This window comes from Drosophila sulfurigaster, chromosome 2R, assembly GCF_023558435.1.
Source record: "Drosophila sulfurigaster albostrigata strain 15112-1811.04 chromosome 2R, ASM2355843v2, whole genome shotgun sequence".
NCBI classification, from domain to species: Eukaryota; Metazoa; Arthropoda; class Insecta; order Diptera; family Drosophilidae; genus Drosophila; species Drosophila sulfurigaster.
Window position 1 is genome coordinate 15,977,358 of NC_084882.1, and position 26,972 is coordinate 16,004,329.

Consider the following 26,972-nt stretch of genomic DNA (forward strand, 5'->3'; position numbering starts at 1 on the left):
AGCAATAGTCACTAAAATAGTCTTTACGCATTCACATGAAGATATATTTTCTAATTGTAATAATTAATTAAGACCTGTATAATCAAAATCGCTATGTAGTCACTTTGCACTCTGAATACCCAAAGATACCAAGTCACAGCAATATCATTTCATTTTACTGTTTCAACTTAGTGGCAATATAAATTTAAAATAAACAAATAAATTAAATAATCTACCTGAGAATATTGAGTAAATGGTAAGATATTTTAAATACATTTATTTCGTTTTATTTTGTCTAATTTTTCATAAACTGTTGTTTGAATTTAGATTTTTTTTTATAAACATTTACAAAGAAACATGTCCATACCCTTAAGCGATGAAGCGTTACACTAACAATCTCTTCTTTGAATATCCAGCAAAGGTACGATCTTAAATTTCAAAGTAATATCCTCGACAAAATCAAGATCTTCAAATTTAAAGCTGGTTGAGAATTTATATGTTCTCAACAATTTCGCCAATATAATTTTGATCGATATTAAAGCATGTCTCCAGCCTGTAAATTGGCAAAATATTAAAATTAAGTGAATTTCTTTTGGTATTGAACTAAAACATACCTATGCAATTGCGAATTGGGGCAGGAAATGTTCGGGATCAAATGTTTCCGCATTTTCTCCCCATATTTTCTTATCCCGATGCAAGTGAAAGATGTCGATTGCAATCTGAACTCCTTTTGGAATAAAAATTCCATTCGAAAGACGCACGTCGCGCATGGTCTGTCGTGCAACTATTGGAACTGGTGTCAGAAGTCGCATTGATTCATTAAGAATTAAATCCAAATAAACCAGATTCTTAACATCACTGTAGCTAACGTCAAAATCTCCCGACTTGGGAAACAATGAACAAAGCTCTTCAAAGGCCTCCTCTTGATACTCGGGAAACATGGCGAGCAACATAAGTGTATAGGCTACCGTATTAGCAGTGGTTTCAAATGCGGCAAATACAATATGAGCAGAATGATCTTCCACATTCTGTGTGGTAAAAATTCCACGATTCTTCAAATCAGTTACTAGATTCAGAAAATTATTCTTATCTTTCAGTTGTTCAGAATCCTTTGATAATGTTGGTTCAACTAACTGGAAATACCAATTAAAGTTAATTCAATTGATCTTATATCTTTGTTTGGTCAAACAACCTTGCTAAGGAATCCTCTCATCTCCGATTTGGCTTTAACGTATTGATCCTCCCAGCCAAATAGTTGGCGTATTGTTCTACTAATCAGCCAGGGCGAAAAAAACATTTCTGTCATGGTTTTCTGAAGACTTTTGAAAAGTATGTAAATCATTTCATTATGCCAATATCAAAAGTACTTACTTGTGGGTAATATTTAGTAGTTGGTGGCTTTCAATATTCCCATTTTCGTTCACACCACATCCCATTGTTGTTTCTGTTTTTTTCATTAAATTTATAGGTTTTAATAATGTAATTACAAAAATTCAATTCGAAATACTTACGAGTTGCCACGTTCAAGGAAAAATTTTGCAGCAATGGTAACAAGTCCTGTTCACCAGAATCCACCAATGGTTCTACCATCTTGAGCAAGGAATTCGCCTCGGCGTTGAAAGTAGGCACCAGGCTAGTCAGAGCATTTAATCCAAACGCGGGATTCAGCATCTTCCGAAGCACACTCCACTGAGGCTCTGGGCAAAACTCAAAATAATTTGATTTAATTTTCTTTAGCAATTTATCATACCTTTCGCAGTGAATAATCCCAGGCCACCGACATCGTGGACAATCCTGTAGATGTTAGCTTTGTCAAGGCAATGCGGTGAGTTAAGAATATCCTGTATGAGTTCTGGATCAGTGGTAACAAAAAATGGTATAGGACCCAGCCAAGATACCAGAAATGATCCATATCTATCCAAAAAGTATTTCAAATTCTTCAGCAGATCTAAGGCATTTCATTTTAAAATCAGAGTTTGTATCACACTTTAAATAATGCTACCAACCTTCCCTACGGCACACCTTATGCGCTATTCCAATTAAAGGATAACCAATTGGTCCAGGTATTGTAAATATTAAGCTATAGAATCGGCGACGTGTCCACAGAAAATACAACCACAAAACACACAATAAAGTACACCATAACTGCCACGTAAACATAATGGGAAGGATTCTTAATAAATTTGTGATTACTAAATATCCTGATAGGATTTGACCGTTTTCTCTAATTATTTTAATTCACTTAACGAACTGAACGTTTTAAATCGTGAATAGAGAATGATTATAAATGTTACTGATCAGTATCGTTTTATATACCGACTTTTATATATCCTGACTTATAATCCAAAACAACAATTAAAAAATAACTCGGAAACTAGTGTCATGACTAGTAATAAGTATAAAAGTAATTGATATAAATACTATAAAAAAATATACAATAGAAATTTAAATTTAATTTAACTTTCTGCCGGGAGTAAATGTATGTAACAGGTAGAAGGAGGCATCTCCGACCCTATAAAGTATATATATTCTTGATCAGCGTCAACAGCCGAGTCGATCTAGCCGTGTCCGTCTGTCCGTATGAAACACTGGATCTCAAAGACTTTAAGAGAATTTTGGTAACAAAAACAACTATAGTAGGTGTGATTCCTGAAAATTTGGTTGCGATCAGATACAAATTCTGGAAGTTATTAAAGAAATACTTTTGTATGGTCATAGTCGAGCACACTCTTCTGTAACTTTCTTACTTGTTATAATTGTTTTAAATTAATATGCAAAACTGATTTCTTACTGAGTGTTTTATTTACGTGAAAACTTAAGACATAAGGTATACTCCCCCCAGATTATGGATAATTTGCAAAATATTTAAGTGAGTGAGTAGTTTAAAAGAGGCATTAATAGTTAAACCTATTAGATTTTGGGCTCTTGGGGCGTCAGCTTGACAATCTTAACGGACTCCTCCCACAGCTTGAGACCCTTTTCCTCATCGAGAGCAGCGGCATTCAAAGTGGCCTCTTTGCAGTCCATGAAATACTTGCCAGACACGTTGGCCACTTCATCCGATGTCGCCAAATAAATAGTTGTCTGTGCACCAGCTTTGGTTGTCTTGAAGAAACCCTTTGTTATGGCCATCATGGGCAAGTTGAGGGGGAAGGGCACATTGCGCCAGATGCCAGAGTCAATCATACCCGGATGCAAGAAGTTAACCGTCACATTGGTGCCCTCCAAGCGCTTGGCCAACTCGCGGGCAAAGTAAATATTGGCAAACTTGGACACATAGTACAAATAGGCAGCGGGGAATGTGCCAATGGGATTTAGTTTGTTCAAATTGACTGAAGACAGACGATACAGCTCCGAGGCAACGATGACAATGCGAGCCGGGGCGCTCTTTTTCAGCACATCGATGAGCAAGTGGGTCAGCAAGAAGGGACCGTAATGATTGGTGGCCATGGTCAGTTCCACGCCATCCTCGCTGGTCTGGCCACGGAAGGCCAAAGCCATGCCCGCGTTGTGTATGAGCACATCAATCTTGGGCTCGGTTTTGACAATATCCGCAGCAAATTCGCGCACCGATTTCTGCGAGCCCAAATCCAGTTTCTTGACCAAAATCTTGTTGTTGTTGGTCTCCTTGACGATTTCATCTACGAAACGAGCACACTCAATAAGTGAATAATTTATAAAAGTTATTAAAATAATGCTCACCCTTGACTGCGTTTGCTGTTTCGAGGTTCCTGCAAGCCATAATGATGCGTGCTCCACGTCCAGCCAGATCCTTGGCTGTTTCCTTGCCAATGCCGCTGTTGGCGCCCGTAATAATCACAGTTTTTCCCTCCATTTTTGTCTGAAAATAGAAAATGCATTTGTGTTCATAAGTTTCTCAGTTGGTTGCAAAATTAGGCGTCGTCGTGTTAGAGGGGAGGAGTCGGTAAATATTTACAACCCTAATTAAAAAGTTTACTTAGAGTAATCATTGCTTTCGACTTGGCTCGCATAAAACTGGTATGCATTTTTAGTTGCTTTGTTCGCATTTTTTATTGTTATTATTTTTAATCTCTCTCGCTGTTGATCACTTCCGTAGCCTCGACCCCGTGGAAACATTGAAAGTGTCGCCCATAAACCTATGGGCTTTGTTGTTTTGTGTTGCTTCTAATTCAAAGGTAAGCGATCTTCGTAACCATATCTGCTGTTAGCAATTGTGACGTACAGCTTTCCAGCCAGCTATAAAGAGCTAATTAACTGAACACGTCACGGCCCAGGCACCCAAAAAAAAGACAATAAGTAATGCATACTCTACAGTCTACAATCGTGTTTTGAAGCACAGGAAGTGGGGGAATATTTTGGGATGAGTGGGTCAGGTTTACCTCAGTGAAGCAACGGCCTGCAGTAATACGTAAATAGAATCGAATGCTCAGCAAGGTGGCTGCAAAAGCCGCTGTGAGTGTAATTATGAAGATGTCACGCACATAATGCTCACTTGGCAACCAGGCCAAGACGAAACCCATCCTATAAATAATATTATGTATGTAAAATGTGTATGTGAGAATTGATGGCAATATGCAAAACAGTTTATATAATACATACAAGAAGAAATAATACAAAAAAACTACAACAATAGCTGCGATTGACTGAAACCAAAACAAGTTTTGGGCCGCTTTAATTTCGTTGGTCAGTTGAAATCTGTTATCCGAAATGAGTTTCCAATATGAGCAGCCGATGTAAACGCAATCATTAAATTTCAAAATTTAACATCAATACGAAATTTACACTTTCACTTTTTATATGTGCGCAAGACTGATAAATAATTATGAAACCAATTTTTAAAACCAAACGCAGTCGCATTTGCTGAGGCCAAAAGCAAAGTTCATTGTAAACGAAAGAAAGCCAGAAATAATATGTTGTCTTAATGTTGACTTTAGCTTCTTCTTACTCTTGTTGTTGTTGTTGTTGCTGTCGCGTCGCGTTGGTTTGTTGCCAGTTTTTACTGTCCACGTCACTAAAAAAAATGTTGTCTGCTCTGAGACTGAGACTGAAACTGAGTTCTGGTTACGCTTCTATGCCTCGCCCTGAATGCAACTTCTTCAGTTCTTTTGGCTTTTCCATCTACAACTGACCTGTTTTTCTTTCGTTCTTTCGCTAATCATTCTGCTGAGTCAGTCTGGCAATTATTGCAAATTTATCGCATGGCACTCACCTGTTGAAAATGCTTAACGTTTTGATTGTGCTTGTATTATGATTGTGTACTTTGAACTATCTGGCTGTAAGAAACGACTCGGAAGACTCAACCACAACCTTCGCCTTGAACGCTTGCTCAGAGACTGGCTTGAAAACGTCTCGCGATCGCTAAGCTACTGCTCATGGTTTTACTATACTATACACATTGTTATTGTAAATAGCCGCAAAATAGTTGTCGGTGTTGTTGTATAGGTAGCAGTCTTGGCTTGGCCGGCGGAACAAGTTGGAGCTTCTGCTTGCATCTTTTTTCTCTGGTCTTCCGCTAGTTTTAAGAGAAAGAGAGTGAAAAGACTTAAGAGCTGAGCGTGTTTTCCGAAGAGTTGAAGAAATCTTCAAAAATCTGAGCAGACGTAAATAATATGTTTGTAGTTATTAATACTATTTTATGTGGTACTTAAAGTATAGAGAGAAAGCGTTGGAGAATTAAAAGTGCTTGAATTAAATAAAATAATAATAATAATAAAACACAAAAAATTCCATAATTATGGTTGTCGACAAGATAATTAATAAATGCTATATTTATTAAAAAAATGTCGGAGCGTGGAAAACAATTAGTGACGTTGTATTCGTATTCGTATTTTATTGTACATAAATATGGTACATATTTACATCGAGTGTCTGATGAACACAATCTACTTATTACTAAAATGAAAAGTGAAAAGACTTTGCTATAGTTATACTTCCTATCTATATGGCATTTTGGCCTTCTTGCGGGATTTTTCAGCATCTGTCTCCAAGTGTTTGGTCAAAGTGTTGTACCATTCGTTGACGTGTCTCGAGATGATGCTCATGAACTTAGACACCTTGGTCTTCACTGTTTTCACAATGCTGTCCGACAGTGAGACCTTACGACATGTTGTTGGTGATCTTTTGCTGCTGATCTTCATCACCTCGGATTCGGAATCCGAATCGATGGGTTTTGTTGAGGGTTTCACTGTTGGCAAATCGACTTTGTACTCGTAGAACGAATATCGACCCAGGGGCAAAAACTCTTTTTGATCATCCTTGTCGATGGCATTGGACCGCAGTCCTTCGTCAGCATAGTTAAACGGCAGATCACGACGTCGTCGCAGCGCTGGCAAATCCCACCAAGAAGTGATGCTGTCGTCCTGAATTGGCTTAGATAGTCGCTTGGGTGCCGGAATCGGGGCCCGCCGTTTGGCACCAAAGTAATCTTCTTCGAGGTCATCTCTTTGCAGTTGTTTAGGAGACACACGAGGCTTAAGATGTACTTCCTGAGAATGTTCCTCTGGCACCGGCAGCTCCTGTTCATGTTCGTTGATATGACTGAGGAAATGCTTGCCTAGTTCGCGCTGCGCTTGCAGAAAGTCTGTTGCCGCATGAGCTCCTTTGGTTGAACGCTTCTTGTTGCCTTCGCCTTTGACGGGTTCCACATCTGATTCCACTTCGGCCTCGGTATCTGCCTCTAGTTTTTCATGCGATTTGCTCTTGCTCTTACTAATGGATCCCTTGGTGGAGAATGGTTCGGGAAATAACAGCGAGTTGAGTGTGGCGCCCAGATTAAGACGTTTAGTGTGCTTAGGCACGGGTGCTGGTAAAGCTTCGAAGAACTCTGTGGGTAGTAGACGCAGCTTACTGCGCTCCTGCTCCTTAGGCGCATCCTGCAGATCCTCCACGCTTTCCTCCTGCGAACGTTGCACAATTTTCAGTGGTTTCCTGACAATGGGTCGACGTTTCTTCACAAAAGTAACTGGCTCTGCTTCCGGTTGCATCTCACTCTCTTCGCCATCGGGAGTTTCAATGTGCTTGAGATGCACATCGCCCTCGGGGAGCCGAGAATATGGTGGCGGCTCCGGTTGCTCGCCGAGTTTCTTAAAGAACTCCTCCTCATCGAACTCAGCCAGATCAAAAAGCGGTTTAATCTTTCGCTCCGGTTTGCGTATCTCGGTTATCTTTTTGGTCAACGTCGTCTTCTTGCCCTGCCTGTTGTAGAAGTAGGGACCACTATAATCTCCCGGACTACGTCGGCTGCGTCGCTGTCGTTGCGCCACGTTTCTGCTCTGTTCTGTGACTTGCCTCAACCAGGTCATGGCCTCAAATGGACGTACCGATTGCGATCTGGTTTTGGATTTACTGCTGCTCTTGGTTGCTGTTTGTCGCTTTACATTCGCCACCTGCGTTGTCTTCTCCTGCGGCCGATTAAACGGCTGCAGCAACTTGCCGAGAAGCGTGCTAGTCGACGCCGCCGTCTCCTGATTGTCGAGCACAAAGCGACGCTGGCGATTGATGGTACTCTGTATCGATCCTCGCGCCACCGCCGTCTCCTCAATAAGACGCTGCAGCAGCCGATCAGCAGAGCTGTAACCATTTGAACGACGACTCTCCGCTGAGCTCTCCCCTTTAAGGTCATCCGTCTCCATTTCGGTGAACTGGCAATGTTCCAGATTGACGCTTGGCAGTACCCAGAAGCCAACAGACATGCTGGGCGTGATCAGCTGCAACGCCTTGCTCGCATCTTTAGGCTTGACCAGCGGACGCAGCATTGTGTGATTAAGTGAGAGTTTCTGGTTGTTCAGACGTACGCGACCATCGTCGGCAGTCAGCACATACTCCCAGATCTCGCTGCTGGAGAGACGACTTAAGCTGCGCACCGTAATCGTTGTGGGCTGTTCCTCAGTGTTGACCACCATGAATGCCAATCCTCCAGACACAGCATTCGCGCAATGCGTATACAACTTATTGCTAGGCGCAAACACATTGAGCGGACGCGCCGGAAACACTCTAGAACCCATAACCTTCTTAAAGAGCGCCGTCACGTAGTAGCTAAAGTTAGGACGCTCAAAGTCCTGCAGTGACATGCGCTTGAAGATTACATCGAAGCCGCTGCTCGCTGCGTCGCCTAACGTCTGTGCCCAGCGCAGCGCATCCGTGGTCTCATCACCCATCAATCGCTTGCTAATCGACTGCGAAGACGAACGTTCCTCGGGAAGCGTCAGCCACAAAGGCACACGTTGTTGTTGCAGCGTCTTCAAAGCCGGATCGCTGTCGTATATGTAGCTGCCAAAACTGGTGGCAGGCAGCATGTTGGCGGGTCTATCAAAAGTACCAATTAACTACAGTCGAAGGCTTTACGAAGTATTACTCACTGCGTCCAGCCAAAGGCGGCATTCAAGTCCTTGGACATGTCAACATATTTGCGCGTCTCCTCTGCGCTGCTGCCAGCCGAGATATCTGCACCCATCACCAGCCAGCTATCCACATAGGGACTGAAAGTGTCGGTCATCAGCTTCAGCGTGCTCAGCTCCTGCACATAATCCTTAGCTCTCGATGTGCCAAAGTCAGTGCCCAGTTGCCAGATGCAGTCGGTTATACCCACCATATAAGATGTGTTGAGTATCTTCAGCGTATGCATGGAATCCCATTCATCTGGTGCATAGGGCACGGGAATAATCATGGTCCAGTTGACAGCGCTGAAGGAGTGTTTAACAATGAGACAGTAATGAGGTTATATTCCTACTCAGTTGTATTGGTCTTGCTATTCACTTTAGCTACCAAATTTTGTAGAAACCTTTGTGTATTCTAAAATTTTAGCTTAACAACCACTTCCTTTTTTGTTCCTATTGCAAACCATGTGAGTGAGCGTGCCTAATTTCTAAGACAAAGTATTAAGGCATGCAGTAAAATAATTTTTTGCTCCAATTTGATAGCTATGAGCTTAAATTTGAGCTAAAATTTATCAAAAGCGCAGACAGACAAAAAGTCAGAATCCCTCTTATCAACTTTCGACATATTAGTCCCTTTAAATCGTTATAGAAAACACTTTCAAAATCCATTTCCTACGTTATGCTTACCGCGTCCAACGATTGAAGCCCTTCCAGATGATCTTGGTGGGATTGCGCAAACGCGTTGGCGCATTGGTGGCAAAATAGAAATCGCCAGTGAACTTGACATAGGCATCTCCGAGCAGAGCTGCCATGCTGGTCACTGCCTTGCGATTCTTGCCATCCAGCGCATCGTACATATCCTCGGGCTTGACCGCGAAACTGACAAACTTCTCGCTGACATCGTTGTAGGGACGATTGACGTGGAGCTGCACCAATGTATCCGCCTGGGCAGTAGCCAGCAATGCCAGCAGTAATAATATAAACAACATTTCACTTTTAGTATCGATAGTGAGGGTGACTTGACCAGAACGCGTTAGCTTCACAACTGTTGAAAGTTGGCGTTTGAAGCCAATTTAATAAGCTAAGTAGTATGCGCTTGCTTTTGTCATTCGAGTTTTAAATTCCACAATGGATGAGTTCTAGAGAAAATTGTGCTGCAATTGACAAGAATTTTTCGCTGAGCGCTGCCCTCAATGCGAATGTGACCTTTAATAATGCTCACGTCCGCAAATGTGGGTCAACTTCAAAGACCAACGCAATGCAGTAAATCACCCGCAAAAATACATTTTGTATGGTATGCTTTATTTATTAATGGATTTTGTAACCCACACGCAAAAAGTGACCTAATCCTCTTCGTCAGCGGTCAGCATGGCATTGAAATCCAATGGCTGGAATTCGTAGCCAGTACCCGTGTAGAATTTGCTCATGAACTCTACCCAATGCAGACGCAGCGTGTGCAAGAAGGCGGACAAGCCCTCCATCATCACCATGATGGCAATGGTGAAGAACACCCAAACGGCAAAGATGAGGAAGACAGCAATGACGCCGATATAGCCGCTCATTTGCAGTGCCTCCGACAACACCATGGTCCACAGCACCTCAGACAGTTCTGTAATCAAGTGAAAGTTAAAGAAAAGTCTCGACTTGCCATGATTTTGGTAACTAACCAGCGTGAGCCAGGGACAAGGCCCAGAGACGCAGATAAGAGGCAGTGTGGGAAATGGTACTCAGAATGTACTCGACGGTGTGAATGGCCTGATGGATCCAAATTTCACTCATAGGCTCCTCCTCCTCCTCTTCCTCTTCGCTTAACGGCGCCTTCTTGTGGGAGTCACCCAACTCAGTGATGATGACCTCCTTTCCGGTTATTTCAATGGTCTCCATGATGGTATCAAAGTTCTGCTCGACCTTGCCCTTCTGTTAATGGAAATTGTTAATAAAAGATTTTAAATAATTAGGAACGAATATTTTCAGATCTCAGACTAATTGCAGTCTAAAAATCTGTGTTGTGTTCAATTAGCAGCCTCCTTACCGTTAAGGCTATTAGTTGAATCAGTCAATCCGTCAGGATAAAGAAATAAAAGTATAGTGCCAACTCACCCTGTACTTGCGCTGGCAAGTGATCCACAGGGGCATGCCCAGCAGAATCCAGGGAATACAGATGACGGCCACCACCAAGAGAATCGTCTCAAGCTGCCGTTGAATGGGGAACATGCCAGCCGCGCAGCCACCCGATGCCGTCTCCGTTTTTAACAAGATCATGTCGATGAACATAATGAGCACCGATGGCGCACAACTGGGAGAATCGGCCACATTTGTGGCATGAGCCGTGTACTGTATCCACTTGTAAAACATCATGAAGACCATGTAGCCGAAGAGCAGCAACAGGAACAGCACTTGGGGCACAAACTGCAGAAAGATGTACGCATATTTCTTAGTGTAGACAAAGTTCTCCACCGACAGACAGACACCAAAGATCATGTGCAGCACACCAAATATGATAGATAACTTCATCTTGTAGGTGTTTAGGAAAATGATCTTATTGGTTGCCGACTGCCAAATGGGATCAATGCCCATCGGGTAAGTGCCGCGTTGATCTGTCGAGGGGTTCAGCTGCAATGAAGGATTCGTGAGCACCGTGGTGCGATTATATTGCAGTGCCCAGTGCGAGCCGAAGACATTGAATGACTTGGAGAAGCAATCGTTGTAAATGAATCCCGTGTACATGGCAAACATGCCCATCAACATGATGATGTAGCGACCGCCAAACAGAATCTTCCAAATTTCACCAGCGCGTGTCTTGCTAAGCTTCTTCTCACCCAGCACCATCCATAATCCTAGCAGGAAGACCAAGAATCCGTGGCCCATGTCACCAAACATGACGGCAAACAAAAAGGGAAACGATATGCAAGTGTAAAGTCCAGGATTCACCTCACGATAACTGGCAATGCCATAAGCATCGATCAGCACTTGGAAGCCATAGGTAAACTTGTTGGTCCTAAAGTAAGTGGGCGGCTCCTTTTTCGTTTCCAATATGTTGAAGATGGTGGGTATAGTGCTGCCCAGGGCAATCGATGCCTCAGCCAGCACTGTTTCCACTTCCTCGAGTTCACGCGTTGGCACCCAGCACTCACCAATCAAGCACTTGCTGCCCAAATCCACGTTGAACATGTTCAAGGTGTGATAGATGGCCTTCATCTTCTTCACCATGGCCGTCCAGTTGGGAATCTGCTTCATGATGGCCTTCAGCACACACGAGCGATGATCGCCCGTCTGATTGATGATAATTTGCAGATCCTCGAGGCGAGTGTGCACACTCTTGATCATATCCATGCGTTCCTCATGCGAACTGGGACACGGATACATGGAGGCATGGAAGCCGGTGCAGACTTTGCGTATGCGACCCTGCAGCTGATCGCCCTGGAAGAATACCACAAAGATGCTCTTGTAGATCAATTCGCCGGTGCGCGGATCCTTCAGCGGTGTCTCCAAGTCGCAGCTGCGCACCAGGACATTGCCACGCGAGATGCGCCACAACATGCGTTCAAAGGCGTACTGCAAACAGAATATAAACATTCTTAAGAGTTCTAGAAACAACTAGCTGTGGAGAACGCACCTGACGGTCACGACGAATGACGCCCGCTATGAAGCCCAAGCTGCCGTCGCATTGCTCCGGATCGCGATGCGTGCCACGCTTGTTGGTATCGAAATTGTGTGACTCCTGTGAGGAGAAGAACTGCTCGCTCTTCTCCAACACTTGAATCATTTCGGACAACTCCAGATAATTGGTCTTCAAGCGCACATTGTTGGCCGCCAGCTCAATGATCTCCGTCTCCGTCTTTTCCAGCAGCAGCTCCAATTCGATTATGTCCTTGGGCTTGGGTGCTGGCGGAAAGTCCTCTACCAGATCCACCACCTTGTAGCCATCCTTTTTCAGTTCCGATGTTGCGTAACGTATCTTGCGCTCCAGCTCATCGCAACGACGCACTTCATTGACGAATTTGCGCTGCAACGCGGTGACACCTTCGTTCATCTTGAAGGATTTACATAATGATATTAAAAGTGTTCCATTTCCAATCTTTCTCCCGTTGTTAACTTACATCACGAAACTGCACGCAGCCCATTTCACCTAACTGTGAAATCGTTTCATAGGCCGCCTCTGGCTGTAGAAACATTTGCGCCAAGGACATTTCCTCGCTGCGGAAAATATTGTTTTGTGGCCCGGAGCCACAGGCAAAGTCTTTCAGTTTGCTGCACCACATTTTTAATTTTTTCTCCAGTCAGACCTGCGCGCAATCTGATGACGCCAGGAGAACTGATCGAGGTGGTCAAGTGACATTTACAATGAAACCTTTGGTTGTCTGACAACCAGGTCATAACTTTCCAGGCTTATCTGTTGATGGGCACATGCTCTGGATAAACTAGCCAACAGAACAGCAAGGTGACGAAACGAAAAGTTTGAGCTATCGATCAACATGATGAAAAGCACAGCGCTGCTATCAGTTAATTATCAGATATGAAAGCAGACGAGCAGGTATTAAAAACCAATTGTAAGGTAATTACAAATCAATTTAATGTAGGTTTGAAAAAGATTCTACTACTTCGTCAGTTAGTTGTAAACCATTTAACTGTGCACATCGAAATACCAAATACAAACTAAAACTCAACTAAGGTATAGAATAAAACACATAAATTGCTGCTCTCTTCTTGCTTTATTTCAATCAATTTAAGTTAAATAAATGCACAGAATTTAACGCATAGATCATAGAATCGATGCACAAAATTCTATGCAGATATTAACATCCAGTTGAAATATTAATTAAAATTATTTGTAACAACGAATATCAAATTATTGCTTTGAAAATGATTTGTTTGAGAATACATTTAAATACAAGTATAACAAAGTTCTAAACGGATGTGGGGAATCTGTGGGAAGAGCACCACAATACTGACAGTGTCGCGAGAAAAAATAATAAGATAAACAAAAATATAATAGATAACAAAATCGGGGAAAACCATAATAAACGAGCTCGAACATATTGTTACATTTTTTTGCAAACATTTGTGTGGCTTTACTCCTCTTCTTCGCCATCAATGATTGCCTTGAAGCTGAAGGGTTGGAAGGGATAGCCGAGACCCTCGTAGAATTTGCTCATGAACTCCACCCAGTGCAGACGCAGTGTGTGCAGGAAAGCCGACAAGCCCTCCATCATCACCAAGATGGCCAAAGTGAACAGACACCAGGCTCCGAAGATGACAAATATCGCAACTGGAGCAGCCACACCATTCATTTTCAGGCCCAGCGATAGCACCATGTTCCACAACACCTCAGACAGTTCTAGAAGCGAAGAGTGAATAATATTAATATAATTACAATACGTTCAAGTGCAAAATTAAGCTGAACTTACGGGCGTGGGCCAAGGACAAAGCCCAGAGACGAAGGTACGAGGCCGTATGTGAGATGGTGCTGAGCACATATTCGATGGTGTGGATGGCCTGATGAATGTAAATCTCGGCCATGGGCTCCTCTTCGTGACCATGTGCGCCGCCATGTGCTTCCTCGTTGCCAGTGGGCAATGGTGTCTCTCCCTCAGCCAACTCCATGTTGCCAGTCAGCTCTCCATTCTGCTTGACCTAAGCGAGACACAAATACAATAATCAGATATAATTTAGCATATGTTGTCTACTGTAACTCACATGTGACGATCCGCGACGTCCGCGGGTGAATTTAATGTACAGTGGCTTGCCCAGCAGCATCCAGGGAACGCAGATGAGACCAATGATCACAAAGGTCTTTTGTATACTGGGCTGGGATTCAAACATATACTCCTCGCAGCCCTTGAATGGCGGTGTGTTCTTGAACAGCATCATGTTGATGAACATAATGAGCACGGATGGAGCGCAACCGGGTGTCTCAGACTGCACCTGAGCGCTGGCGCTGTATTTGAACCACTTGAAGAACCTGTAATGCAGAATAGTTATTAGCATATGTAACATATTAATTCAAAATCAATGATTTCACTTACATCATGAAGCACATGTAGCCGAAGAGCAGCAGCAGGAACAGAATCTGTGGCACAAACTCCAAAATTATGGAGGAGTATTTCTTAAAGTGCACAAAGTTGCAGACGGACATAGACACACCAAACACCATGTGCAGCACACCAATGATGATGGACAGCTTCATCTTGAAACTGTTAAGGAAAATGATCTTGTTCTCTGCCAATTGCCAGACAGGATCCAAGCCCAGAGGATAGATGCCCTGTGCGGAGGTATTGGGTGGAAACTGCAAATGCTTGTTGGCCAGCACAGTTGTGGTATTGTAGTTGTTCACCCACTTGGAACCAAATATATTCATGGACTTGGAGAAGACATCGTTGTAGATGAAGCCCGTGTAACAAGAGAATAGACCCATCAACAGAATGATGTAGCGACCACCAAAGAAAATGTTCCAGATTTCGCCGCCATTCTTAATGCGAGCCAACTTCTGCTCGGAGAGCACCATCCAGGCGCCGAAGAGCAAGAGGATAATGCCGTGACCCAAATCGCCAAACATCACGGCGAACAGGAAGGGGAATGTAATGCAAGTGTACAAAGCAGGATTGCACTCGCGATACGAGGCAACACCATAAGCATCGATAAGGTTCTGGAAGCCACGCGTGAACTTGTTGGTGCGATTGAATGTTGGCGGCTGCTCATTCGTATCGATCACATTGAGGAACGATGGAATGGTGCTGCCGACGGCAGCCGAGCCATCGGACAGAGCCTTCTGCACAACGTGCAGATCCTTGGTGGGCACCCAGCACTCGCCAATGAGGCACTTCTTCGTCACATCCATGTTGAACAGATTGAGCGTATGGTAGATGGCCTTCATCTTCTTTACCATGATCGACCAAGAGGGCAAATTCTTGGAGACGGTGGCCAACACACGGCTGCGATGATCTTCGGTCTGGCTGAGCACCAGATTCAGATCTTCGAGACGAGTGCGAACATTCCTGACCATCTCCTCGCGCTCGTTATGCGAGCTGGGACACGGATACAGCGAGGCGTGGAAGCCGGTGCACACCTTCTTGATGCGGTTCTTCAGTTGCTCGCCCTGGAAGAAGGCCACGAAGACGGTCTTGTAGATGGGATGACCAGTGGCCGGATCATTCAAAGGAGCATCCAAATCGGAACGCTTAAGGAACACATTGCCACGCGAGATACGCCACAACATGCGCTCGAAAGCAAAGACACGCTCCCGATTTATGACACCAGCAACGAATCCCAGACGTCCGCGATGCTGAGCGGTTGCCTCATCAACCACGCCGGCGCCGCGGTTGCTCGAGTCCAGATTAAGCACTTCCTGGTCGGAGAAGAAGCCCTGTGTGTTCTCCAGCACCTTGCGCAGTTCGGTCAGCTCCAAGAAGTTAGACTTCATGTTCACCTCGTTCTGCGCCAGCTCAATCATCTCGGATTCGGTTTTCTCCAGATGCGCCTCCAGATCGATGATCTCACGTGGATTGGGCGCACGTGGAATATCATCCTGAATGTCCGGCAATGAGATGCCGTCCTTCTTGATCTCCGTCTCGATGTAGCGTATCTTACGCTCAAGTTCATCGCAACGACGCACCTCCGTCACGAACTTGCGTTGGAAGACGTTCACATTGCTGTTCAGCTATATCGAACATAGAGAGGATGGATTGAGCTAAAGATTTTTTCAATATGCGTGTGGCACTTACATCGCGAAACTGCACACAGCCGGTTTCACCCAGCTCAGAGACGGAGGTGTACGCGGCCTCTGGTTGTATAAACATCTGGCATAATGCCATTTGCTCACTGCGGAACATATCCCCCATCTTGGCGACTCTTCACGTTCCCTGCAAAAAAAAAAACGAGACGCGTTTAGTTGGAACAATCCACAGGCATGCAATTAAAAATTTGAATAAGCAAAAATCGAAAACGACGACGACAACACTACGACGACGGCGAAGACGTCTTCACATGGCGACTATGCGGTAATTGTTTTTGTTTTATTTATTTATTTTTTTTTGGGCTTCCTTTGTCTGGCGTCCCATATCGTAAACGATATACACAACTATACTGTATATACCGAAAGCATATGTATGTATGTAAGACTACTATAAAATGAACAAAACAGTAAGGCATTTTTATTGGGCGCTTTTCAGTTGTTTCTAGTCTCTAAAAGCGAATCTGTTTTTCTTATTCGAATTGTTTTCTTTTGTGCTGCAAAGATCTGCTGAGCCAACTATTTATATTCCCGTTGTGTTGTATATAATTTAAGAGATCAACAATGAATTTCTGGGCGATTTAAAGTAAATAATTACTTTACTCAAAGCTAAATGATGTCATGGAATTCCTGAAAAGTTAGAAATCGAAGACCTAAATTGCAGTGCTTTACAAAGTATTATCAACAACTCAGATATCTACAATAGAAATCGTCGTGATTTGAAGTACATAAATATTTTATTTGAAGCTGAATGATATCATACCATTCTTACTAAACCAATCATTCTCAAAATATTGTAAATTAATAATAATAATTGTTGCAGGAAAGCGTTGTTTAAGCATTGTCAATATATTGGGGAGTCATAAAGTGCACTGCTTGCTTGCATTGTAACGGACATTGCAAGCAGTGCATTAGGTTATCTAGACTTATTTTGTATGCTTTGTTTAGTACCATTGTTATATGGTAAAAGTGGTAAAACTGATTAAAGAAATTAACTGTTGTGTTTATCAAAATTGTGGCAAAACATATGACATATAATTCGGCAGCAAACTAGTCAAAATTGGGGGCACTTAGATAATGCGTGTGATTAATGTTTTCTGATTTAATTAGAGCGCGAAAATGTGACTTGTTCGGCGTTGGGTGTTGCACTGGGGAGCGGCTATCAGGAGTGGAGAAATGGGGACCACGGGAGCAATCGTGTGTGTGTATGTGTGAGTGTGTGGCGTCTCTATGGGCTGAAATGTACACATAGACACGACGCAAAGCGCCAAGGTTCATTGTGACATCATCAGACTCGAAACAGTCAACGACACGGACAACAACGACAACAGCAACGCCAACGAGAACGACAACGACAACGCGACGCGACGCACATTATCGAACTTTAATGGCCTGACCAGGAATTAGCTTTAGCTTTTTTGCGGTGGAAACAAGCAAGCGTACAAACATATGCACATTTGTACGAAAATGCTGATGTATACACTTAGAAAAAAAAACAATGAACGAATTATTATGAAATTAAAATAACAATTTTTTGTGGTGGAACCTAGCATAAATTCTTTTCATACTAAAAAACTGTGGGAAAGGAAAATAAATTCCAATAAAAATTATAAGCATTTTTATCTATTATAGCCAAATATAACTTAGAATCTTAAAGAAAAATATATTTTTAATATGTACATTTATAGGCTGTAATGCATATACTTGAAAAAACTGTGTACGAATTTGTATAAAAGTATAAACCTATTTTGAAAATAGTTCTGCAAAAATAGTTGTAACTATGCGCTTAGAAAATTGTGTTAGATATTAAAGCATGTTTTAAAAATTCGTTTGTCTAAATTAAAATATTTGTTTTGACAGTGTATATTATATGTACGTATAAATGTATATGCTTATAATATATGCAAATGTACATATTAGTATGATAAATGTGCGTACATATTTACTTAAGGCACGTTTATAGCGTTATGTGAGTTTTGTTGTTGTACGAATTCTTTAGCGTCTCCATCGGTCAGACATTTTTAACTCTTTGGTTGGCTAAAGGCCAGCAACAGAGCGCCAAAGGTGTTGGATCCAGACGCCACTGGGAGGATCAAGAAGTTCGAAAGCTAATTTATCTTGAACTCAATATATACTGGTTCATATGTATGTAGTATGTACATAACATACATATATATATAACACTGCTGATAGGTTTATCGCGCCTGTTGCTCATTATTTACACTGTGGCAAGCCTGTTGGAAACCGGGAATCGAGAGCGCTATAGTTATGCGTTATTTTGTAAATTATTTCTAATTTATCAACTCATGGGTGGTTTATTTCTGATTCATCCACACTTGTTATAATTTGCATAAAATGAATACTTGACTGCACAACTATATTTCTTTGTTGTTTGATAAGACTATAAGCTAAATATAGCAGCAATACGATTAAGACCAAATACTATTTGCAAATTGTTAAACAATATTGCTGCCGCGGACGCCGCCTCTAAAAACGGTTTTTCATTTCCTTAATGGAAACCGGCGGATAGCAAAATAAAGCTTTATGGCACTATAAACGATAATACCGGTGGCTAATTGGAGGCGCACTTATACAAGCATTCCTGGCTATAGTATATAATAAATAATTTACAATTTTGCGACTCAATATCGCGGCCTCAGTAATCATTACACAGCATATGCATATGTGTGTGTATTTTTAGCACTGTCAGCAAGTCTGTCACACACACCAAAGCATATAGCTTTTAATTAAGTTGCAATTAATTGGAAACGTTAACTGGTTAAATTTCAACTTGCCTTGCAAAAAAACAACACGATATGCTGCGCTTTCAACTGAACTCGATTGATATGTACAAATGAACAAATAAATACGTTAAGCAACCACGAATTTTATACAAATGAAATTTCGGTTTCTAAACACGCACAATAAAAAAACGAAAAAAGCAACTGCAAACCAGTTTAACTTCAAAACAACTAAACACACCGTTCAGTTGAGTGTTGCCTACCATCTGTTAAAATGTAGTTGCTGCTTTTGCTCTGCTGTCGCTGCCTGCGTCTGTCGTTGGCGTTTGCTTTTCGCTGGTCATTTTCGTGAGTAGCTCGCTGACTGGACGTGGGATATATGGGTGTGTGTGTGTGTGTGGGAGTGCGAGTGGTGCACACATATAGTGCGCTAGTGTGTGTGTGGGTTGCGGGCCCTTGTACACGCAAGAAGCGGGTGAGTCTTAATTACATTTCAACGAAGCAACAGCAATTTGTGTTTAATGTCGCCCCCATTGAAGCGCACGCCCATGGCTGATATCGCAACGACGACGACAGCGGCAGCGGAGTTTCGTTCAATTTTTTTGTTTTGTTTGTTTCTCGCTCTTTGATGCGCTCTCGCTCTCTTGTGAGCTCAATGCGAATGTATGTTAGTATGTGCGGGTTTTTATTTGGTTATTTATAAAAAAATACTTCTATTGTTGCGCTCATTTATCTCAATTTTTATAACTATTATCAATAGAGATCGCATTCAGTCACAATTTGAGGTTAAATGTTGCTTGTTGCCATGTTTCTTTAACTGTACCCAGCCAATTGATAAGAAAGTAAACTGATAAACTTAAGAGAATATATTTAAATGCTTAAAATCCATGCATCACACATACTATATTGAATATGTATACTATATATATGCCCCACCCTAGCATTGATAAGCGGACTATCGTTACATAAGGAGGAGCTTTGGACTGAAGCACTTTGCAAATCGTATAATTCGCAGGAAAAGCCTTCTACTCAAGTGTTATAATACGCCTTAAGTCTAGACTCCATGACTCGAAGTTACCATTTGTCGGATTTTCTATTCCCAGGCAGCAATCGATCAGGCAATAGAGTTAGCTAATCAGATTGATTGATTGGCCGTGCTTATGAAAAGTTTTTATGAGGCTGTCATAAATCATAATTCAATTGAAATTCATTGCTTCCCTCTTACAATTGAGAGCTAGTACTTCAATTGGGAAATTTAGATCCCAAATCTTTTAAATGAACTTCAAAAGAATGCAGCCAAAAAAAAAAGCTGTGAGCGTCACATGATATTGCATAAACTCTGTAACGAGTAACGATATTGTCGAAGCATCGAGTACAATACAGACACACTAACTACTTGCGTGACTGAGAGATACACTAATACACCAACATACACACACATAGATATGACAGTAGCAGAGTTACGTTCGCTTCGCTCGACCGCTTCGTTTGACGGGGGCAGGTGGCGGTTTTCTCAGCTGGGAGCATTGACGTTGACAATAGTCTCATGACACAAGCTCGAGAGCTGTGAAAATTACTGAAGCTGCTTCGCTCTGCTCTGTGTGAAGATCACGTGCTGTATTTACACTAGAACACTTATTGGAAAATTGCCTAACAAAAACATCTGGTTTTTGTTAATTGACTCCTTATTCACTTGCTTAACTTTTTCTTTTCTGGTTTTGTTGGTGTTCAATTGAAGATCACCTTGAAATCACACACGAACTTGTTGTACTTCGTATATACATTATATTATTGCCATTTAATCTGTCGTTCTTTTTATCTTACTTTATCGTTTTATTATTTGATTTGCGTTTGTTCTGTATGGTTTGTTTTTTTGCTTACCTTTGCAGCTTTGAGACAAATTTTTATACGAAAAATTCAAGATTCGCCAAGCGTACGTGCGTTAAATTTAGAACTTGTTTTTTGCCCGTTGCGCTTTTAGAGGTTATTCAAAACGATCTCGACGGAGCAGACGTCTGGTCAGCACCAGCGTTCACTTGCTTGTGAATTTCGGCATTCAGCTGAAACGAGCGCTAGCGTAGTTTCTGGTTCTCCCGCTCTTGCTCTCATGGCAAAAGGCTCTCTCAGCTCGTAGTGCCCATGATACAATTATACAAGGTAGTCTCGTCGGAAAAAGCTTTCGTCAGTACGCATTCGTTTTTCGACGCAAGAGGTTGTCTGCGGACGAATTTTTTCTGCAATTAACCCTTGTGGAAAACGACATTTTGCAATGTATGCCGTAGACACGGATAGAATTAAAACATTTCGAGAATTAGAGAATTCTCATATATATTATTAATATTGTTCGTAAACAATTTACATTTTAGAAATATGTCAAAAGACATTAATATTAGCTTCAAAATATGTAAATATTAATATCATCGTATAAGGGTTAATGCGCATTTCATTGTCGTCTCGCTCACACTGCTGTGCTGAGACTCTTTCACTCGCACTCATTGTTGTGTTTAAAGTCGGACAGCTTTTTCCGACGAGACTACCTTGTATAATTGTATCATGGTAGTGCCTTTGTAGCAGAGGCCTCCAACCATGCTCTATACCATGATACAATTATACAAGGTAGTCCCGTCGGAAAAAAGCTGGTACCCTGTCTATGTTAGCAATGAGTGCGAGTGAAGAGGCACAGCGTGTTAGTGTGAACGAGACGGCAATGAAATGCGCGTTAACCCTTAGACGATGATATAAATATTTACATATTTTAAGCTAATGTTAATGTCTCCATCACATATTTTGAAATGTAAATTGTTTATGAACAATATATAATATATATGAAATTCTCTAATTCTCTAAATATTTTAATTCTATCCGTGTCTACGGCTACATGTCATTTTGCATAAGGGTTAATTGCGCTAAAAATCAACTCTTGCGTCGAAATACGAATGCGCATTGACGAAAGCTTTTCCGACGGACTACTCATGCTCTATACGTAAGTACGTATATTAACACATACACTCAGCCAAACATACACAGTGATATATGTGCGATCAAGTTCTCTTATCACCCATCGTAAGACAAAAGTCCAAGCCCTCAAGTGGCATATATGAATTCGACGCTAGTGCTTTATTTCAAAAGACACTATCAATTATTATTAACAACGCTTCCAAAAAGTAATTCCCTCTACCTGATAAGTAACTTGATATTGATTGTGATATGTTTGGACTGTGTCAGTTTTATAAATCGCCTTAAATTTCCCGTAGTCTAAGTAAACCGCCCGTCTTCGCCGCCAAAACGTCAATTTCAAATGTCGAATATACCAAATTACCACATATGAATTTATCGAATGTCTCAGCGATAGATTGTCTGACCAGCTTTTGTATATTTAATATATATTTCATACAGTATATTGTGTACATCAAGTTACGGTCACATTGACTGAGTGAACAACGATTTGCAAAACGGTCGAACAGCTGATGCATAAAGTAAGTATTGCATTTTTACGAAACTGCAATTAACATGTCTTATGGAGGATACACCCAACTGCCCAGTGGCAGTACTGAGCACGATCGTCGTCAACAGCAAGTGCTAGCGAACACCTACAATGTCCTTCAGAGTACAAATGAAAGCATTGAGAGATCCAATCAAGTCGCACTTCAGACGGAATCTGTGGGCGCTGAAGTATGTGCATTGTTGTAATTTATTATCAGTAGCTTACTCATATACACATGTATGTATGAATTATTCCAGATACTTGGAGAACTGGGCGGACAAAGGGAATCGCTGTTGCGCACTACCCGTAGACTTGAGGATGCTGATCAGGAGCTGTCCAAATCGCGAGTCATCATACGCAAGCTACGTCATGAAGTCCTATACAATAGAGTGGTTTTAATCCTGATAATCATTCTGGAAATTGGCATACTTGCTGGTCTTCTAGTTCTGAAATTTGCCCACCTATAAAGAGAATTGGATTCTAAAGTATATCTGTATTCGGAGTTGGATATGGGGGCGTTTTTATTAAGTGATTTGTATTTTGTATCTAACATCAATGTTAATCCCATGCCTTAGACATATAGAGTGTTAAATTAAGTTTACTATAAATCGTAAAATATATATCAATAAAAACAGCTAAAATGGTACGATATTTTGTTGTTTGTCAACCTCTTATCTACATATTTCACATTCAGTAATTATATGTAGTAAATAACAATGATATTAATATAGTATATGTTGTATATGCATATTAAATATGTAAGTATGTATAGCAGGAATATTTGGCATAAAGCAAGATTCATGCTATGTACATTTATAAAGAGAACGAGTCGTAATAAATATTTGTTCTTATTGTTTTCTTTTTTGTAAAATACTTGATATACCGATGGTTTAAGTTAAGCGTCGCGTGGTTAAACCAATAACAACAAAACGTCGCTGATGTGCTCAAGAGATATTCGCATTTCTATGTTTCTTCATCCCGATGATAATGATTTCCTTGGCTGCACTGCAGCTCAACGTTTTAGTAATTTTCAATTATCCTTTGGTAAGACTATGGACCAGCCAAATACACGTCGATCGAAGCCGCAAGAGAACAAATCACAATTCATCAGTGGCTCCTCTGCCCAGGCTACCGAGGAGACCATACGCCTATGTCCCTGGCGACTGGTTCGCGGCAAACGTGCCACACGCTGTCCATTCAAATCAAACAAACGTATCTGTCGATTGTCATGTGGTATGGCAATAATACCGCCCGTGGATACAGCCAAACGATTTACAGAGGAATCCGTGCGTATGGTGGCCAGGGCTGATCGCATATTGCGCAGTTCCCATACTTTTATGGTGCGATCATCCGAGCCCGAAACCACTTTGTCGTCTCGCGCAAAAACACTCGACGTTACGGTCTCAGTGTGTCCCTGAAACACAGAAACAGCGGGTATGGCTTCACGGAAGTCCCAGAGGCGGAAGGTGGTGTCACGCGAAGCGGTAACAACCAGACGTTGTGTGGGATGCGCCGAAACATGTGTGAGCTCATGATCATGGCCCGTAAGTGGCTGCAGAGGCTGGGCCGTCTCCACATCCCAGAGTATGGCAGTGCGATCCCAGCTGCCCGTAATAATTTGATCCATGCTGGAAAGCCAATCGGCGGCAACAACGACAGAGAGATGCCCGCCCAGTCCCGTAAATTCGCAGAGCGGTGTGCGTAGCGTATCGACACGATCACGATCCTCTAGCTGCCCGTCGCTATCGTCAAGCTCTTCCTCGGAAGAGTGTCCCTTTCTGCAAGATGTTTAAGAAACGATAAGCACAATAGTTGTGGTAAGCAAGCAACACTTACTTGGGCACCTCCCAGTTGACAGCCGCCTGCCAAATGTGCGCAGTGCCATCGCCACTGCCAGTCAACACTAGATCCCGATGCTGATGGAACTTAATGGAGTTCACAGAGCCCGCATGTCCTTGATACTGCAGCAGACAGCGTCCACTCTCGATGCCCCAAATGCATGCAGTGTGATCCGCGGATGCGGTTCCAATAATGGGCTGTCCCTGCTTGGCGGCAACCTGCCAAATGCCATCCTTGTGGCCGCCGAATTCACGCACCACCGAACTCACGACTGTTTGGGCTTTGAAGCTGGAGACAATGCGACTGGTCTGGGCTTTGATTTTATTACTTGCCTTCACCTTGCTCCCGCCTGTGGCGCTGCTCAGCTTGGCCTTGAGACTCTTGTGGGTGCTGGAGGCGGCGGCCAGCAAGCTGGCACCAATCTCATCGCCAAGCGGCGCTGATGATGGTGTGGCAGGTGTTGCAGCCAGTGAGGCGCCGCCGCTGCCCGTGGCCACAAGAGCAACTGCAGAAGCAGCGGCTGTGGCACGCTGCTCCGTGTAGGGAGTCAGTACATCCTTTGTGCTGGCGGTGGCATTGTCCAGTTTGTCTTGAACTGCAAGCAATGTTAAATGTTTAATTACTAGCATATTTTATGAATGACTCCCTTACGATTGAGATTCTCCAGATATAGCTGCTCGAATTCCTTCTCGATTTGTGCAAATAGGAAGTGGAGACGTGCCCGATATGGCGCGTCCTCGGGTATTATGGAGATGTCCTCGGTGAGACTTGCGAGCCGTGATTTTGTTGTTGCTGTCGACTTCATGCTATCTGTGTGTGTGTATGTGGGTTCAGTTTTTCTTAACTTTATTATTGTTGTGTATTTATTGTTTAAACACACGCCTCTCAATTTGCTTCCGCTTTCCTGTGCAACGGCAAAACAATCCAATTAGTGGATTCGATTTTGTGGCAAGACAACTCGACCTTTATTGATCCAATCCCATTATAAGTATTTGTGTTGTGCATGGATATATGTTTTTCTTAAAGATTTGATGCAGGACAGTGTTGTAAAATGCCAATTCGCAAACTGCGCAATCTTTTGCCACACTGCACAGAGGGAGAGTAGAACAACAGCTGTTCGCATACATTGAATACATATCAGCTGATTGTGTTTAACCGCTACGTGTTTCAGCTGGCATACTAGATGTCCGCAGACTGTACGCTTCAAAAATGTATTAATTTAAGGTGTATAAAAAAGTTACTTACAAAGCTAAGCGATTACTTTTATTTTACATTAAATAGAAAGAGCAGTAACTATTTTGAAATCTAATATTGTCAACTTGAATATGTATTTAATAAGCTAAACGGTTCAGTGGTGAAAGAAAACGCGAAACTTCAGGGTTAACGTTTGTTGTCTTTACACTTTTTTTTTTGTTTTTTTTTGGCCACATCGCTGACGCTAACTGACAAGCAAACAAACAATAAACGTTGTCGCTAAACTACTAAATATAGACTGCAGTTCAAAATGCGCAAAACGTGGGTGAAACGAGAAAATATTTACTACAAACCCTTTTACAAGGATAAATCCAAGATGTTCTTGTTACTCATCTTCTTAGTTGGCATCTCATTTATAGCCTATCAGGTGGGTAAAATTCTAGTTCTGTGAATTACCTGTGAATTAATAATAAATTGTGTTAATAGGCCTTCTCGCTGAATCAACTGCCCAGCGTGCAGCAGCTGCGACGCAAGCACAAACAAATGATGCAGTCGCTAGGCAGCAAACAGCGCGACGTGGATGACTTTGATGGCGGCGGGGGAGACGGTGATGGAGCCGGAGTTGGATTTGGGGCTGGAGTTGAAGCCGTTGTAACTGCCACGCAAGATGCAGACGCTATAAAGATTATACGGTATGCGAAGCATTTATAAATCTAATGTGTAACCATAACAACAACTTCTTTTTTAGAGGCACACGCCTTTTTGACTACGATGCATACAAACCCAATTTCAAGGGCAACTTCAAGTGCCTAGACGGCAGCAAGGAGATTCCCTTTAAGCATCTCAACGACAACTACTGCGATTGCGAGGGCGATGGCAGTGATGAGCCGAGCACAAATGCTTGTGCTAAGGGGCGCTTCTATTGCAAATACCAGAAGCGTCATTTTACGGGACGTGGTCTCGATGTCTGGGTTTGGACGTCGCGGGTTAATGACAACGTTTGCGACTGCTGCGATGGCAGTGATGAGTGGACGACGCATGTCAAATGTCCGAATAGTTGTGCGTAGTCTATTTATTGGGGGGGAAATGCTTAGAGCAGAGATCACCAATTGTATTTTGTATAGTTGTAGGTGAAACTATCTCACACTCACATCTCAAGGAAGATTAATCCATTAAAATGTCAGTAAAAGTCTGTAAAGCGCATCACACGCGATATTTTAGAGAATTACGATGATATTGTAATTTTACATACATACATACACATATATCATAATAAATATTTTTTAAGTAGATCGAATAAAATAAAAAAGAAACAACCAACTATAGATTGTTCTGGGACGAAATTAGCGAATAAACCAATTTTGTTTAATTTTAAATATTATATTAATTTTTATACCAACCCTTCCATCTGAAAATATACGATTTTTATTTGAATTGAATTTCTTTTTATTTCCAGACTCTCGTAAATCAGTAGCCTGTTATACAGAGAACTCTATTTTTTGTTATTTGTAATTTTTTTTTCGTATAATTAAGAAGATTCGTAGCACACAATTTAATGCTCTTATCAACATAAGCATTTTTGTTTTTGTATTTTTTTTGGTTTAAAATTCCTTTTCAAGCCGAACTATTTTTAGTGACAATTTTGAACT

At 42.0% G+C, this 26,972-nt stretch overlaps 8 protein-coding genes and 1 long non-coding RNA gene across 10 annotated transcripts; 3 read left to right on the top strand and 6 right to left on the bottom strand.

Moving 5' to 3' along the window:
• Nucleotides 1–326: 326 nt before the first annotated feature.
• Nucleotides 327–2,299, bottom strand: LOC133837036 (probable cytochrome P450 313a4). Its single transcript, XM_062267687.1, has 7 exons — nucleotides 1,986–2,299; nucleotides 1,730–1,927; nucleotides 1,491–1,676; nucleotides 1,351–1,423; nucleotides 1,172–1,298; nucleotides 594–1,112; nucleotides 327–532 (listed from the first exon to the last, which is right to left on the bottom strand). The coding sequence occupies exons 1-6, from the start codon at nucleotides 2,137–2,139 to the stop codon at nucleotides 594–596; spliced, it is 1,257 nt and encodes a 418-aa protein (XP_062123671.1). The 5' UTR covers nucleotides 2,140–2,299; the 3' UTR covers nucleotides 327–532.
• Nucleotides 2,300–2,762: 463 nt separating this feature from the next.
• Nucleotides 2,763–5,320, bottom strand: LOC133835693 (retinol dehydrogenase 14). Of its 2 annotated transcripts, XM_062265726.1 has the most exons (4): nucleotides 5,189–5,300; nucleotides 4,341–4,482; nucleotides 3,682–3,820; nucleotides 2,763–3,620 (listed from the first exon to the last, which is right to left on the bottom strand). In XM_062265726.1, the coding sequence occupies exons 2-4, from the start codon at nucleotides 4,479–4,481 to the stop codon at nucleotides 2,890–2,892; spliced, it is 1,011 nt and encodes a 336-aa protein (XP_062121710.1). In that variant the 5' UTR covers nucleotide 4,482; nucleotides 5,189–5,300; the 3' UTR covers nucleotides 2,763–2,889. The 2 variants fall into 2 exon arrangements, with proteins under 2 accessions (XP_062121710.1, XP_062121711.1); XM_062265727.1 differs by lacking the exon at nucleotides 4,341–4,482 and having other exon boundaries at nucleotides 5,171–5,320.
• A 470-nt stretch (nucleotides 5,321–5,790) lies between these two features.
• LOC133835689 (uncharacterized) lies at nucleotides 5,791–9,416 on the bottom strand. Its single transcript, XM_062265723.1, has 3 exons — nucleotides 9,024–9,416; nucleotides 8,319–8,642; nucleotides 5,791–8,265 (listed from the first exon to the last, which is right to left on the bottom strand). Exons 1-3 carry the CDS (start codon nucleotides 9,323–9,325, stop codon nucleotides 5,895–5,897), a joined length of 2,997 nt encoding a protein of 998 aa, XP_062121707.1. The 5' UTR covers nucleotides 9,326–9,416; the 3' UTR covers nucleotides 5,791–5,894.
• A 205-nt stretch (nucleotides 9,417–9,621) lies between these two features.
• LOC133835690 (V-type proton ATPase 116 kDa subunit a 1) lies at nucleotides 9,622–12,705 on the bottom strand. The gene is made up of 5 exons (XM_062265724.1): nucleotides 12,437–12,705; nucleotides 11,953–12,369; nucleotides 10,437–11,891; nucleotides 10,004–10,253; nucleotides 9,622–9,945 (listed from the first exon to the last, which is right to left on the bottom strand). Exons 1-5 carry the CDS (start codon nucleotides 12,596–12,598, stop codon nucleotides 9,680–9,682), a joined length of 2,550 nt encoding a protein of 849 aa, XP_062121708.1. The 5' UTR covers nucleotides 12,599–12,705; the 3' UTR covers nucleotides 9,622–9,679.
• A 324-nt stretch (nucleotides 12,706–13,029) lies between these two features.
• LOC133835692 (V-type proton ATPase 116 kDa subunit a 1) lies at nucleotides 13,030–20,848 on the bottom strand. The gene is made up of 6 exons (XM_062265725.1): nucleotides 20,688–20,848; nucleotides 16,058–16,195; nucleotides 14,363–15,993; nucleotides 14,034–14,298; nucleotides 13,745–13,970; nucleotides 13,030–13,674 (listed from the first exon to the last, which is right to left on the bottom strand). Exons 2-6 carry the CDS (start codon nucleotides 16,172–16,174, stop codon nucleotides 13,409–13,411), a joined length of 2,505 nt encoding a protein of 834 aa, XP_062121709.1. The 5' UTR covers nucleotides 16,175–16,195; nucleotides 20,688–20,848; the 3' UTR covers nucleotides 13,030–13,408.
• LOC133835694 (uncharacterized) lies at nucleotides 18,235–20,786 on the top strand. Its single transcript, XR_009893629.1, has 2 exons — nucleotides 18,235–19,281; nucleotides 19,346–20,786. It is a non-coding gene; the product is annotated as an uncharacterized LOC133835694 (long non-coding RNA).
• Nucleotides 20,849–22,222: 1,374 nt separating the features above from the next.
• On the top strand, nucleotides 22,223–22,936 carry LOC133838239 (vesicle transport through interaction with t-SNAREs homolog 1A). The gene is made up of 2 exons (XM_062269278.1): nucleotides 22,223–22,478; nucleotides 22,548–22,936. Exons 1-2 carry the CDS (start codon nucleotides 22,317–22,319, stop codon nucleotides 22,755–22,757), a joined length of 372 nt encoding a protein of 123 aa, XP_062125262.1. The 5' UTR covers nucleotides 22,223–22,316; the 3' UTR covers nucleotides 22,758–22,936.
• LOC133838235 (WD repeat-containing protein 37) lies at nucleotides 22,305–25,198 on the bottom strand. Its single transcript, XM_062269273.1, has 3 exons — nucleotides 24,781–25,198; nucleotides 24,127–24,724; nucleotides 22,305–24,068 (listed from the first exon to the last, which is right to left on the bottom strand). Exons 1-3 carry the CDS (start codon nucleotides 24,932–24,934, stop codon nucleotides 23,321–23,323), a joined length of 1,500 nt encoding a protein of 499 aa, XP_062125257.1. The 5' UTR covers nucleotides 24,935–25,198; the 3' UTR covers nucleotides 22,305–23,320.
• A 171-nt stretch (nucleotides 25,199–25,369) lies between these two features.
• On the top strand, nucleotides 25,370–26,648 carry LOC133838237 (uncharacterized). Its single transcript, XM_062269276.1, has 3 exons — nucleotides 25,370–25,750; nucleotides 25,810–26,015; nucleotides 26,072–26,648. Exons 1-3 carry the CDS (start codon nucleotides 25,634–25,636, stop codon nucleotides 26,388–26,390), a joined length of 642 nt encoding a protein of 213 aa, XP_062125260.1. The 5' UTR covers nucleotides 25,370–25,633; the 3' UTR covers nucleotides 26,391–26,648.
• Nucleotides 26,649–26,972: the final 324 nt, after the last annotated feature.